At 41.2% G+C, this 16,427-nt stretch overlaps 1 protein-coding gene across 1 annotated transcript in view; it reads left to right on the forward strand.

Annotated features, from left to right (window-relative positions):
- Positions 1-16,427, forward strand: part of LOC139394411 (insulin-like growth factor 1 receptor) — a 113,464-nt gene that overhangs the window by 73,668 nt on the left and 23,369 nt on the right. Inside the window, exons 13-17 of the mRNA XM_071142468.1 lie at positions 4,808-4,941; positions 5,197-5,362; positions 11,851-11,947; positions 12,341-12,411; positions 16,080-16,309. Coding sequence (XP_070998569.1) covers positions 4,808-4,941; positions 5,197-5,362; positions 11,851-11,947; positions 12,341-12,411; positions 16,080-16,309 — 698 coding nt within the window. The remainder of the gene's footprint in view (positions 1-4,807; positions 4,942-5,196; positions 5,363-11,850; positions 11,948-12,340; positions 12,412-16,079; positions 16,310-16,427) is intronic.

Genomic DNA, 16,427 nt, shown 5'->3' on the forward strand with positions numbered 1-16,427 from the left:
AGTTCATCTTGATGCCTGACACTTTTCTTGTTTGCGTGAGGTGAATTCATGTGTGTTATCATGTCATATATTGTCATCACCACTAGAAGATTTTATGACTGACACTGATTTAACATATGTTCATTGGAACTGAGGGGTGTCCTATGAAGCAGGTTTGAGGGGTATCCTACGAAGCAGGTTTGAGGGGTATCCTACGAAGCAGGTTTGAGGGGTATCCTATGAAGCAGGTTTGAGGGGTATCCTACGAAGCAGGTTTGAGGGGTATCCTACGAAGCAGGATTAAGGGGTATCCTACGAAGCAGGTTTGAGGGGTATCCTACGAAGCAGGTTTGAGGGGTATCCTACGAAGCAGGTTTGAGGGGTATCCTACGAAGCAGTTTTGAGGGGTATCCTACGAAGCAGGTTTGAGGGGTATCCTACGAAGCAGGTTTGAGGGGTATCCTACGAAGCAGGTTTGAGGGGTATCCTACGAAGCAGGTTTGAGGGGTATCCTATGAAGCAGGTTTGAGGGGTATCCTACGAAGCAGGTTTGAGGGGTATCCTATGAAGCAGGTTTGAGGGGTATCCTACGAAGCAGGTTTGAGGGGTATCCTACGAAGCAGGTTTGAGGGGTATCCTACGAAGCAGGTTTGAGGGGTATCCTACGAAGCAGGTTTGAGGGGTATCCTACGAAGCAGGTTTGAGGGGTATCCTATGACGCAGGTTTGAGGGGTATCCTACGAAGCAGGTTTGAGGGGTTAGTGAGGTAACTTTGGTCAACTCAGAATTCAACTCGGGATAACTGGTCGTTCGAAAGTGGCTCAACTTTTAGCCAGGTACATTTCTATGACAACCAATCATTCAGAACTAACCTGCTCCAGGGCTGGCTAACTCAGGGCTAACTCCACTATCCTGCATTCAGAACTAACCTGCTCCGGGGCAGGCTAACTCAGGGCTAACTCCACTATCCTGCATTCAGAACTAACCTGCTCCAGGGAAGGCTAACTCAGGGCAGGAACTAATGGGGATCCATAATATACCCCTGGAAGAGTAGCTGCTGCCTTGACAGGAACTAATGGGGATCCATAATAAACCCCAGGAAGAGTAGCTGCTGCCTTGACAGGAACTAATGGGGATCCATAATAAACCCCAGGAAGAGTAGCTGCTGCCTTGGCAGGAACTAATGGGGATCCATAATAATCCCCAGGAAGAGTAGCTGCTGCCTTGGCAGGAACTAATGGGGAACCATAATAAACCCCAGGAAGAGTAGCTGCTGCCTTGGCAGGAACTAATGGGGAACCATAATAAACCCCAGGAAGAGTAGCTGCTGCCTTGGCAGGAACTAATGGGGAACCATAATAAACCCCAGGAAGAGTAGCTGCTGCCTTGGCAGGAACTAATGGAGATCCATACTAATAAATACAAGACATCATTCTAAGCATGTTCAGAGAGAGAAAGGCCCTAGTCTGAAAGACCATTCCCCAATAGTCCATGGGGTGGAGAGAAAGACCTGTACCCATCATGAGGTTGCTACAACCTGGCCTGTGAATGAAAGTTTACAACGTAGGTGCCCAGGTCTAGAGATAAATGAAAGGGATCACGGTGAAACCCACCTTGCTCACTCTGGCCTGCATCTAGCTGATCTAGGGTGTAATCTTTCGCAAACCAGAGTTTCTATTGGACAAATCTCAGCTATGTTTATCCCCATTTCATTCCATTTGCTTCCGTTTAAGAAATGTTATTCATCAGAATCGGCGGAATGAATTCACCCCTGATCACATACAAACAGCATGATCACTGTCATAGCAGCCACATACAAACAGCATGACCACTGTCATAGCAGCCACATACAAACAGCATGATCACTGTCATAGCAGCCACACACAAACAGCATGATCACTGTCATAGCAGCCACATACAAACAGCATGATCACTGTCATAGCAGCCACACACAAACAGCATGACCACTGTCATAGCAGCCACATACAAACAGCATGACCACTGTCATAGCAGCCACATACAAACAGCATGACCACTGTCATAGCAGCCACATACAAACAGCATGATCACTGTCATAGCAGCCACACACAAACAGCATGACCACTGTCATAGCAGCCACATACAAACAGCATGACCACTGTCATAGCAGCCACATACAAACAGCATGACCACTGTCATAGCAGCCATATACAAACAGCATGACCCCTGTCATAGCAGCCACACACAAACAGCATGATCACTGTCATAGCAGCCACATACAAACAGCATGATCACTGTCATAGCAGCCACACACAAACAGCATGACCACTGTCATCGAGTCTTGTGGCTGTCATTGAGTCTGTTGTGGCTGTCATTGAGTCTGTTGTCTGTTGTGGCTGTCATCGAGTCTGTTGTCTGTTGTGGCTGTCATCGAGTCTATTGTCTGTTGTGGCTGTCATCGAGTCTGTTGTCTGTTGTGGCTGTCATCGAGTCTGTTGTGGCTGTCATCGAGTCTGTTGTGGTGGTCATTGAGTCTGTTGTGGTGGTCATCGAGTCTGTTGTGGCTGTCATTGAGTCTGTTGTGGCTGTCATTGAGTCTGTTGTGGCTGTCATTGAGTCTGTTGTGGCTGTCATTGAGTCTGTTGTGGCTGTCATTGAGTCTGTTGTGGCTGTCATTGAGTCTGTTGTGGCTGTCATTGAGTCTGTTGTGGCTGTCATTGAGTCTGTTGTGGCTGTCATTGAGTCTGTTGTGGCTGTCATTGAGTCTGTTGTGGCTGTCATTGAGTCTGTTGTGGCTGTCATTGAGTCTGTTGTGGCTGTCATTGAGTCTGTTGTGGCTGTCATTGAGTCTGTTGTGGCTGTCATCGAGTCTGTTGTGGTGGTCATTGAGTCTGTTGTGGCTGTCATCGAGTCTGTTGTGGCTGTCATCGAGTCTGTTGTGGCTGTCATCGAGTCTGTTGTGGCTGTCATCGAGTCTGTTGTGGCTGTCATCGAGTCTGTTGTGGCTGTCATCGAGTCTGTTGTGGCTGTCATCGAGTCTGTTGTGGCTGTCATTGAGTCTGTTGTGGCTGTCATCGAGTCTGTTGTGGCTGTCATTGAGTCTGTTGTGGCTGTCATTGAGTATGTTGTGGCGGTCATTGAGTCTGTTGTGGCGGTCATCGAGTCTGTTGTGGCGGTCATCGAGTCTGTTGTGGCGGTCATCGAGTCTGTTGTGGCGGTCATTGAGTCTGACATGCTGCTGTTCCTCCTCTGTTCTTCCCCCCTCTGCTCTGTGAACACATCAAATCAAATCAAATGTATTTATATAGCCCTTCGTACATCAGCTGATATCTCAAAGTGCTGTACAGAAACCCAGCCTAAAACCCCAAACAGCAAGCAATGCAGGTGTAGAAGCACGGTGGCTAGGAAAAACTCCCTAGAAAGGCCAAAACCTAGGAAGAAACCTAGAGAGGAACCAGGCTATGTGGGGTGGCCAGTCCTCTTCTGGCTGTGCCGGGTGGAGATTATAACAGAACATGGCCAAGATGTTCAAATGTTCATAAATGACCAGCTTGGTCGAATAATAATAAGGCAGAACAGTTGAAACTGGAGCAGCAGCACGGCCAGGTGGACTGGGGACAGCAAGGAGTCATCATGTCAGGTATTCCTGGGGTATGGTCCTAGGGCTCAGGTCCTCCGAGAGAGAGAAAGAAAGAGAGAAGGAGAGAATTAGAGAACACACACTTAGATTCACACAGGACACCGAATAGGACAGGAGAAGTACTGACCCTAGCCCCTAGCCCCCCGACACATAAACTACTGCAGCATAAATACTTGAGGCTGAGACAGGAGGGGTCAGGAGACACTATGGCCCCATCCGAGGACACCCCCGGACAGGGCCAAACACATGCTGCTGTTCCTCCTCTGCTCTTCCCCCCTCTGCTCTGTGAACACATGCTGCTGTTCCTCCTCTGTTCTTCCCCCCTCTGCTCTGTGGACACATGCTGCTGTTCCTCCTCTGTTCTTCCCCCCTCTGCTCTGTGAACACATGCTGCTGTTCCTCCTCTGTTCTTCCCCCTCTGCTCTCTGTAAATGTCCCCACATTTGAAACTTACTGCACAGTGGAGCTTCAGTTTGATTTAATACAGTCATGTTATGGATAGGAGCTGGGAAAGAGCTAGGTGATCGTGCAAGACTGCATTAATATGTAATAACAGAAATATCAGCCTATTTCACACCATAGCTCGCTGAATTTGCAAACGTTACTTTTCACCCATTTTTTTTGATTTCATCAAAAATGAAAATGTGGCACTGACTCGCCCGCACATGGATTGGTGTTTCAGCATTGTCTCAATGAAGAGTTGGGCGTTCGACTGTAGCTATCCGGTAGGGGGACGAGCAATATCCACCATCGTAGTACGGATGAAACCTGAGATGGAATGTGAAGCTAACTGAAGCTGGGTAACTTTATTAAAGCCTGAGGAGATTTAGCTTGCTTCATAGTAAACCCCTCAGGAATGTGGAGCTAACTGAAGCTGGGTAACTTTATTAAAGCCTGAGGAGATTTAGCTTGCTTCATAGTAAACCCCTCAGGAATGTGGAGCTAACTGAAGCTGGTGAACTTTATTAAAGCCTGAGGAGATTTAGCTTGCTTCATAGTAAACCCCTCAGGAATGTGGAGCTAACTGAAGCTGGTGAACTTTATTAAAGCCTGAGGAGATTTAGCTTGCTTCATAGTAAACCCCTCAGGAATGTGAAGCTAACTGAAGCTGGGTAACTTTATTAAAGCCTGAGGAGATGTAGCTTGCTTCATAGTAAACCCCTCTGGTGTGGTCCATATGTAACATGTTGTCATGTCTCGTACCAACAGAGAAGGCGGATGACATCCCAGGCCCAGTGATCTGGACTGGAGAGGATGATTCTGTGTTCCTCCGCTGGCCTGAACCCTCGTCCCCAAACGCACTCATCCTCATGTATGAGATCAAGTTCAGACTGGGCACTGAGGTAAGAGACACACCTCTCCACTGCTCCCTTCCTCAATGGTTGTGAGGATGATGACTGATCGTTGACATTGTAATGGGGGGGTAACCCAGTAATGTTGGTGGTGAGGATGATGACTGATCGTTGACATTGTAATGGGGGGGTAACCCAGTAATGTTGGTGTGATGCAGGACAGCTGCTCAGTGGAGAGTTAACTAACTACCTGCAGCCGCGTTGTAGAAGCAGGAGTCTTAACAGTGTGTTTTTCTGTCTGTCCAGTCAGAGAAGCATGAGTGTGTGTCTCGCCAGCTGTATCGAGAGCAGCATGGTGCCAGGCTCAGTAACCTTGGACCTGGTAACTACTCTGCCCGGGTCAGAGCCACCTCCCTGGCTGGCAACGGATCCTGGACTGAACCCATCTCCTTCTATGTGGTACAGGCCCAGCGTAAGATCTCATCATCATCCACTATTCAACACTACATAACTACGTCTCTCATGGGGGAATTCACTGTCATACAACAGTAACACCTTATCATGTTAGTTAACACCAGTGTGTATATAATACCTTATCACATGTTAGTTAGTTAGTTAGTCAACACCAGTCTGTATGTAATACCTTATCACATGTTAGTTAACACCAGTGTGTATATTATACCTTATCACATGTTAGTTAACACCAGTGTGTATATTATACCTTATCACATGTTAGTTAGTTAATACCAGTGTGTATATAATACCTTATCACATGTTAGTTAGTTAACACCAGTCTGTATATAATACCTTATCACATGTTAGTTAACACCAGTGTGTATATAATACCTTATCACATGTTAGTTAGTTAACACCAGTGTGTATATTATACCTTATCACATGTTAGTTAACACCAGTTTGTATGTAATACCTTATCACATGTTAGTTAACACCAGTGTGTATATAATACCTTATCACATGTTAGTTAGTTAACACCAGTGTGTATATTATACCTTATCACATGTTAGTTAACACCAGTGTGTATATTATACCTTATCACATGTTAGTTAGTTAACACCAGTGTGTATATAATACCTTATCACATGTTAGTTAACACCAGTGTGTATATTATATCTTATCACATGTTAGTTAGTTAACACCAGTCTGTATATAATACCTTATCACATGTTAGTTAGTTAACACCAGTCTGTATATAATACCTTATCACATGTTAGTTAACACCAGTCTGTATATAATACCTTATCACGTGTTAGTTAACACCAGTGTGTATATAAAACCTTATCACATGTTAGTTAACACCAGTGTGTATATTATACCTTATCACATGTTAGTTAGTTAACACCAGTCTGTATATAATACCTTATCACATGTTAGTTAACACCAGTGTGTATATAATACCTTATCACATGTTAGTTAGTTAACACCAGTGTGTATATTATACCTTATCACATGTTAGTTAACACCAGTGTGTATATTATACCTTATCACATGTTAGTTAACACCAGTGTGTATATTATACCTTATCACATGTTAGTTAGTTAACACCAGTGTGTATATTATACCTTATCACATGTTAGTTAACACCAGTGTGTATATTATACCTTATCACATGTTAGTTAACACCAGTGTGTATATAATACCTTATCACATCTTAGTTAGTTAACACCAGTGTGTATATTATACCTTATCACGTGTTAGTTAACACCAGTGTGTATATAATGTGTCCACCAGGTTAGTTAGTTAACACCAGTCTGTATATAATACCTTATCACATGTTAGTTAACACCAGTGTGTATATTATACCTTATCACATGTTAGTTAGTTAACACCAGTCTGTATATAATACCTTATCACATGTTAGTTAGTTAACACCAGTCTGTATATAATACCTTATCACATGTTAGTTAACACCAGTCTGTATATAATACCTTATCACATGTTAGTTAACACCAGTGTGTATATTATACCTTATCACATGTTAGTTAGTTAACACCAGTGTGTATATTATACCTTATCACGTGTTAGTTAACACCAGTGTGTATATAATGTGTCCACCAGGTTAGTTAGTTAACACCAGTCTGTATATAATACCTTATCACATGTTATTTAACACCAGTCTGTATATAATACCTTATCACATGTTAGTTAACACCAGTGTGTATATAATACCTTATCACATGTTAGCTAACACCAGTGTGTATATTATACCTTATCACATGTTAGTTAACACCAGTGTGTATATTATACCTTATCACATGTTAGTTATCACCAGTGTGTATATTATACCTTATCACATGTTAGTTAACACCAGTGTGTATATTATACCTTATCACATGTTAGTTAACACCAGTGTGTATATTATACCTTATCACATGTTAGTTAACACTAGTGTGTATATTATACCTTATCACGTGTTAGTTAACACCAGTGTGTATATTATACCTTATCACATGTTAGTTAACACCAGTGTGTATATTATACCTTATCACATGTTAGTTAGTTAACACCAGTGTGTATATTATACCTTATCACGTGTTAGTTAACACCAGTGTGTATATAATGTGTCCACCAGGTTAGTTAGTTAACACCAGTCTGTATATAATACCTTATCACATGTTAGTTAACACCAGTCTGTATATAATACCTTATCACATGTTAGTTAACACCAGTGTGTATATAATACCTTATCACATGTTAGTTAACACCAGTGTGTATATTATACCTTATCACATGTTAGTTAACACCAGTGTGTATATTATACCTTATCACATGTTAGTTATCACCAGTGTGTATATTATACCTTATCACATGTTAGTTAACACCAGTGTGTATATTATACCTTATCACATGTTAGTTAACACCAGTGTGTATATTATACCTTATCACATGTTAGTTAACACCAGTGTGTATATTATACCTTATCACGTGTTAGTTAACACCCGTGTGTATATTATACCTTATCACATGTTAGTTAACACCAGTGTGTATATAATACCTTATCACATCTTAGTTAGTTAACACCAGTGTGTATATTATACCTTATCACGTGTTAGTTAACACCAGTGTGTATATAATGTGTCCACCAGGTTAGTTAGTTAACACCAGTCTGTATATAATACCTTATCACATGTTAGTTAACACCAGTGTGTATATTATACCTTATCACATGTTAGTTAGTTAACACCAGTCTGTATATAATACCTTATCACATGTTAGTTAGTTAACACCAGTCTGTATATAATACCTTATCACATGTTAGTTAACACCAGTCTGTATATAATACCTTATCACGTGTTAGTTAACACCAGTGTGTATATAATACCTTATCACATGTTAGTTAACACCAGTGTGTATATTATACCTTATCACATGTTAGTTAGTTAACACCAGTCTGTATATAATACCTTATCACATGTTAGTTAACACCAGTGTGTATATTATACCTTATCACATGTTAGTTAACACCAGTGTGTATATTATACCTTATCACGTGTTAGTTAACACCAGTGTGTATATTATACCTTATCACATGTTAGTTAACACCAGTGTGTATATAATACCTTATCACATGTTAGTTAGTTAACACCAGCGTGTATATTATACCTTATCACATGTTAGTTAACACCAGTGTGTATATTATACCTTATCACATGTTAGTTAACACCAGTGTGTATATTATACCTTATCACATGTTAGTTAACACCAGTGTGTATATTATACCTTATCACATGTTAGTTAACACCAGTGTGCATATAATACCTTATCACATGTTAGTTAGTTAACACCAGTGTGTATATTATACCTTATCACGTGTTAGTTAACACCAGTGTGTATATAATGTGTCCACCCCACCAGGTTAGTTAGTTAACACCAGTCTGTATATAATACCTTATCACATGTTAGTTAACACCAGTCTGTATATAATACCTTATCACATGTTAGTTAACACCAGTGTGTATATAATACCTTATCACATGTTAGTTAACACCAGTGTGTATATTATACCTTATCACATGTTAGTTAACACCAGTGTGTATATTATACCTTATCACATGTTAGTTATCACCAGTGTGTATATTATACCTTATCACATGTTAGTTAACACCAGTGTGTATATTATACCTTATCACATGTTAGTTAACACCAGTGTGTATATTATACCTTATCACATGTTAGTTAACACCAGTGTGTATATTATACCTTATCACGTGTTAGTTAACACCAGTGTGTCTATTATACCTTATCACATGTTAGTTAACACCAGTGTGTATATAATACCTTATCACATGTTAGTTAGTTAACACCAGTGTGTATATTATACCTTATCACGTGTTAGTTAACACCAGTGTGTATATAATGTGTCCACCAGGTTAGTTAGTTAACACCAGTCTGTATATAATACCTTATCACATGTTAGTTAACACCAGTCTGTATATAATACCTTTCACATGTTAGTTAACACCAGTGTGTATATAATACCTTATCACATGTTAGTTAGTTAACACCAGTGTGTATATTATACCTTATCACATGTTAGTTAACACCAGTGTGTATATTATACCTTATCACATGTTAGTTAACACCAGTGTGTATATAATACCTTATCACGTGTTAGTTAACACCAGTGTGTATATAATACCTTATCACATGTTAGTTAACACCAGTGTGTATATTATACCTTATCACATGTTAGTTAACACCAGTGTGTATATAATACCTTATCACATGTTAGTTAACACCAGTGTGTATATAATACCTTATCACGTGTTAGTTAACACCAGTGTGTATATAATACCTTATCACATGTTAGTTAACACCAGTGTGTATATTATACCTTATCACATGTTAGTTAATACCAGTGTGTATATAATACCTTATCACATGTTAGTTAACACCAGTGTGTATATAATACCTTATCACATGTTAGTTAGTTAACACCAGTCTGTATATAATACCTTATCACATGTTAGTTAATACCAGTGTGTATATAATACCTTATCACATGTTAGTTAGTTAACACCAGTGTGTATATTATACCTTATCACATGTTAGTTAGTTAACACCAGTGTGTATATTATACCTTATCACATGTTAGTTAGTTAATACCAGTGTGTATATAATACCTTATCACGTGTTAGTTAACACCAGTGTGTATATAATACCTTATCACATGTTAGTTAACACCAGTGTGTATATAATACCTTATCACATGTTAGTTAGTTAACACCAGTGTGTATATAATACCTTATCACATGTTAGTTAGTTAACACCAGTGTGTATATAATACCTTATCACATGTTAGTTAACACCAGTGTGTATATAATACCTTATCACATGTTAGTTAACACCAGTGTGTATATAATGTGTCCACCAGGTTAGTTAGTTAACACCAGTGTGTATATAATACCTTATCACATGTTAGTTAACACCAGTCTGTATGTAATACCTTATCACATGTTAGTTAATACCAGTGTGTATATAATACCTTATCACATGTTAGTTAACACCAGTGTGTATGTAATACCTTATCACATGTTAGTTAACACCAGTGTGTGTTTAATGTGTCCACCAGGTTAGTTAGTTAACACCAGTGTGTATATAATACCTTATCACATGTTAGTTAGTTAACACCAGTGTGTATATAATACCTTATCACATGTTAGTTAGTTAATACCAGTGTGTATATAATACCTTATCACATGTTAGTTAGTTAACACCAGTGTGTATATAATACCTTATCACATGTTAGTTAGTTAACACCAGTGTGTATGTAACACCTTATCACATGTTAGTTAGTTAATACCAGTGTGTATATAATACCTTATCACATGTTAGTTAACACCAGTCTGTATATAATACCTTATCACATGTTAGTTAACACCAGTGTGTATATAATACCTTATCACATGTTAGTTAACACCAGTGTGTATATAATACCTTATCACATGTTAGTTAACACCAGTCTGTATATAATACCTTATCACATGTTAGTTAACACCAGTGTGTATATAATACCTTATCACATGTTAGTTAGTTAACACCAGTGTGTATATAATACCTTATCACATGTTAGTTAACACCAGTGTGTATATTATACCTTATCACATGTTAGTTAATACCAGTGTGTATATTATACCTTATCACATGTTAGTTAACACCAGTGTGTATATAATACCTTATCACATGTTAGTTAGTTAACACCAGTGTGTATGTAATACCTTATCACATGTTAGTTAACACCAGTGTGTGTTTAATGAGTCCACCAGGTTAGTTAGTTAACACCAGTCTGTATATAATACCTTATCACATGTTAGTTAACACCAGTCTGTATGTAATACCTTATCACATGTTAGTTAACACCAGTCTGTATATAATACCTTATCACATGTTAGTTAACACCAGTCTGTATATAATACCTTATCACATGTTAGTTAGTTAGTTAGTTAACACCAGTCTGTATGTAATACCTTATCACATGTCAGTTAACACCAGTCTGTATGTAATACCTTATCACATGTTAGTTAACACCAGTCTGTATGTAATACCTTATCACATGTTAGTTAACACCAGTCTGTATATAATACCTTATCACATGTTAGTTAACACCAGTCTGTATATAATACCTTATCACATGTTAGTTAGTTAGTTAGTTAACACCAGTCTGTATGTAATACCTTATCACATGTCAGTTAACACCAGTCTGTATGTAATACCTTATCACATGTTAGTTAACACCAGTCTGTATGTAATACCTTATCACATGTTAGTTAACACCAGTCTGTATATTATACCTTATCACATGTTAGTTAGTTAGTTAGTTAACACCAGTCTGTATGTAATACCTTATCACATGTTAGTTAACACCAGTGTGTGTTTAATGGGTCCACCAGGTTAGTTAGTTAACACCAGTGTGTGTTTAATGGGTCTCTCCTGGTCCAACAGGTTATGAGAACTCTCTCTACATCATGATCTTTGTTCCCATGGTAGCAGTCCTGATCATCTGTCTCCTGGCCACGTTCACCATCATCAACAGGAAGAAGTAAGTCTGTGTGTCTGTCTGTAAGGTTCTTTAGTAAATGACAGGCTGTCTCTAGGTAGTTAGAGGTGGGCTGTCATTATATAGTGCACTACTTAAGAACAGAGACTTCTGGCACCCTATTCCCTATATAGTGTACTACTTTAGACCAGAGCCCTATATAATGCACTCCTTTAGACCAGACCCCACAGAGCAGTACATATGGGGAATAGGGTGCCGTTTGGGATGCTGTTTAACTCTGCTAACCCTGTGTGTGTGTGTGTGTGTGTGTGTGTCTCGTGTGTGTGTGTGTGTGTGTGTGTGTGTGTGTGTGTGTGTGTGTGTGTGTGTGTGTGTGTGTGTGTGTGTGTGTGTGTGTGTGTGTGTGTGTGTGTGTGTGTGTGTGTCTGTCTACAGGAACAGTGACAGACTGGGGAATGGAGTTTTGTATGCATCAGTCAACCCTGAATACTTCAGCGCTGCAGAGAGTAAGTACCTGTAGTGACCATATCACCTGATAGAGACAGAGAGTAAGTACCTGTAGTGACCATATCACCTGATAGAGACAGAGAGGAAGTACCTGTAGTGACCACATCACCTGATAGAGACAGAGAGTAAGTACCTGTAGTGACCATATCACCTGATAGAGACAGAGAGGAAGTACCTGTAGTGACCATATCACCTGATAGAGACAGAGAGGAAGTACCTGTAGTGACCATATCACCTGATAGAGACAGAGAGGAAGTACCTGTAGTGACCATATCACCTGATAGAGACAGAGAGGAAGTACCTGTAGTGACCATATCACCTGATAGAGACAGAGAGGAAGTACCTGTAGTGACCATATCACCTGATAGAGACAGAGAGGAAGTACCTGTAGTGACCATATCACCTGATAGAGACAGAGAGGAAGTACCTGTAGTGACCATATCACCTGATAGAGACAGAGAGGAAGTACCTGTAGTGACCATATCACCTGATAGAGACAGAGAGGAAGTACCTGTAGTGACCATATCACCTGATCGAGACAGAGAGGAAGTACCTGTAGTGACCATATCACCTGATAGAGACAGAGAGGAAGTACCTGTAGTGACCATATCACCTGATAGAGACAGAGAGGAAGTACCTGTAGTGACCATATCACCTGATAGAGACAGAGAGGAAGTACCTGTAGTGACCATATCACCTGATAGAGACAGAGAGGAAGTACCTGTAGTGACCATATCACCTGATAGAGACAGAGAGGAAGTACCTGTAGTGACCATATCACCTGATAGAGACAGAGAGGAAGTACCTGTAGTGACCATATCACCTGATAGAGACAGAGAGGAAGTACCTGTAGTGACCATATCACCTGATAGAGACAGAGAGGAAGTACCTGTAGTGACCATATCACCTGATAGAGACAGAGAGGAAGTACCTGTAGTGACCATATCACCTGATAGAGACAGAGAGGAAGTACCTGTAGTGACCATATCACCTGATAGAGACAGAGAGGAAGTACCTGTAGTGACCATATCACCTGATAGAGACAGAGAGGAAGTACCTGTAGTGACCATATCACCTGATAGAGACAGAGAGGAAGTACCTGTAGTGACCATATCACCTGATAGAGACAGAGAGGAAGTACCTGTAGTGACCATATCACCTGATAGAGACAGAGAGGAAGTACCTGTAGTGACCATATCACCTGATAGAGACAGAGAGGAAGTACCTGTAGTGACCATATCACCTGATAGAGACAGAGAGGAAGTACCTGTAGTGACCATATCACCTGATAGAGACAGAGAGGAAGTACCTGTAGTGACCATATCACCTGATAGAGACAGAGAGGAAGTACCTGTAGTGACCATATCACCTGATAGAGACAGAGAGGAAGTACCTGTAGTGACCATATCACCTGATAGAGACAGAGAGGAAGTACCTGTAGTGACCATATCACCTGATAGAGACAGAGAGGAAGTACCTGTAGTGACCATATCACCTGATAGAGACAGAGAGGAAGTACCTGTAGTGACCTTATCACCTGATAGAGACAGAGAGGAAGTACCTGTAGTGACCATATCACCTGATAGAGACAGAGAGGAAGTACCTGTAGTGACCATATCACCTGATAGAGACAGAGAGGAAGTACCTGTAGTGACCATATCACCTGATAGAGACAGAGAGGAAGTACCTGTAGTGACCACATCACCTGATAGAGACAGAGAGGAAGTACCTGTAGTGACCACATCACCTGATAGAGACAGAGAGGAAGTACCTGTAGTGACCACATCACCTGATAGAGACAGAGAGGAAGTACCTGTAGTGACCACATCACCTGATAGAGACAGAGAGGAAGTACCTGTAGTGACCACATCACCTGATAGAGACAGAGAGGAAGTACCTGTAGTGACCACATCACCTGATAGAGACAGAGAGGAAGTACCTGTAGTGACCACATCACCTGATAGAGACAGAGAGGAAGTACCTGTAGTGACCATATCACCTGATAGAGACAGAGAGGAAGTACCTGTAGTGACCATATCACCTGATAGAGACAGAGAGGAAGTACCTGTAGTGACCATATCACCTGATAGAGACAGAGAGGAAGTACCTGTAGTGACCATATCACCTGATAGAGACAGAGAGGAAGTACCTGTAGTGACCATATCACCTGATAGAGACAGAGAGGAAGTACCTGTAGTGACCATATCACCTGATAGAGACAGAGAGGAAGTACCTGTAGTGACCATATCACCTGATAGAGACAGAGAGGAAGTACCTGTAGTGACCATATCACCTGATAGAGACAGAGAGGAAGTACCTGTAGTGACCATATCACCTGATAGAGACAGAGAGGAAGTACCTGTAGTGACCATATCACCTGATAGAGACAGAGAGGAAGTACCTGTAGTGACCATATCACCTGATAGAGACAGAGAGGAAGTACCTGTAGTGACCATATCACCTGATAGAGACAGAGAGGAAGTACCTGTAGTGACCATATCACCTGATAGAGACAGAGAGGAAGTACCTGTAGTGACCATATCACCTGATAGAGACAGAGAGGAAGTACCTGTAGTGACCATATCACCTGATAGAGACAGAGAGGAAGTACCTGTAGTGACCACATCACCTGATAGAGACAGAGAGGAAGTACCTGTAGTGACCACATCACCTGATAGAGACAGAGAGGAAGTACCTGTAGTGACCACATCACCTGATAGAGACAGAGAGGAAGTACCTGTAGTGACCACATCACCTGATAGAGACAGAGAGGAAGTACCTGTAGTGACCACATCACCTGATAGAGACAGAGAGGAAGTACCTGTAGTGACCACATCACCTGATAGAGACAGAGAGGAAGTACCTGTAGTGACCACATCACCTGATAGAGACAGAGAGGAAGTACCTGTAGTGACCACATCACCTGATAGAGACAGAGAGGAAGTACCTGTAGTGGCCACATCACCTGATAGAGACAGAGAGGAAGTACCTGTAGTGACCACATCACCTGATAGAGACAGAGAGGAAGTACCTGTAGTGACCACATCACCTGATAGAGACAGAGAGGAAGTACCTGTAGTGACCATATCACCTGATAGAGACAGAGAGGAAGTACCTGTAGTGACCATATCACCTGATAGAGACAGAGAGGAAGTACCTGTAGTGACCATATCACCTGATAGAGACAGAGAGGAAGTACCTGTAGTGACCATATCACCTGATAGAGACAGAGAGGAAGTACCTGTAGTGACCATATCACCTGATAGAGACAGAGAGGAAGTACCTGTAGTGACCATATCACCTGATAGAGACAGAGAGGAAGTACCTGTAGTGACCATATCACCTGATAGAGACAGAGAGGAAGTACCTGTAGTGACCATATCACCTGATAGAGACAGAGAGGAAGTACCTGTAGTGACCATATCACCTGATAGAGACAGAGAGGAAGTACCTGTAGTGACCATATCACCTGATAGAGACAGAGAGGAAGTACCTGTAGTGACCATATCACCTGATAGAGACAGAGAGGAAGTACCTGTAGTGACCATATCACCTGATAGAGACAGAGAGGAAGTACCTGTAGTGGCCATATCACCTGATAGGTCGTCAGGGTCAGGCTGTGTGGTACTGTGATATAGTTGTCTGTTAACCCTCTCCTCTCCTCCAGTGTATATACCAGATGAATGGGAGGTGTTGAGGGAGAAGATCACGATGAACAGAGAGCTGGGTCAGGGGTCGTTCGGCATGGTGTACGAGGGCGTTGCTAAGGGAGTAGTCAAGGACGAGCCAGAGACGTGTGTGGCCATTAAGACGGTGAACGAGTCTGCCAGCATGAGAGAGAGAATAGAGTTCCTCAATGAAGCTTCTGTCATGAAGGAGTTCAACTGTCATCACGTGGTAAGACACACACACACACACACACAGTGTGGTACGACACAGGACACACACACACACACACACACACAGTGTGGTACGACACAGGACACACACAGTGTGGTACGACACAGGACACACA

This window comes from Oncorhynchus clarkii, unplaced genomic scaffold (assembly GCF_045791955.1).
Source record: "Oncorhynchus clarkii lewisi isolate Uvic-CL-2024 unplaced genomic scaffold, UVic_Ocla_1.0 unplaced_contig_2048_pilon_pilon, whole genome shotgun sequence".
Lineage (NCBI taxonomy): Eukaryota > Metazoa > Chordata > Actinopteri > Salmoniformes > Salmonidae > Oncorhynchus > Oncorhynchus clarkii.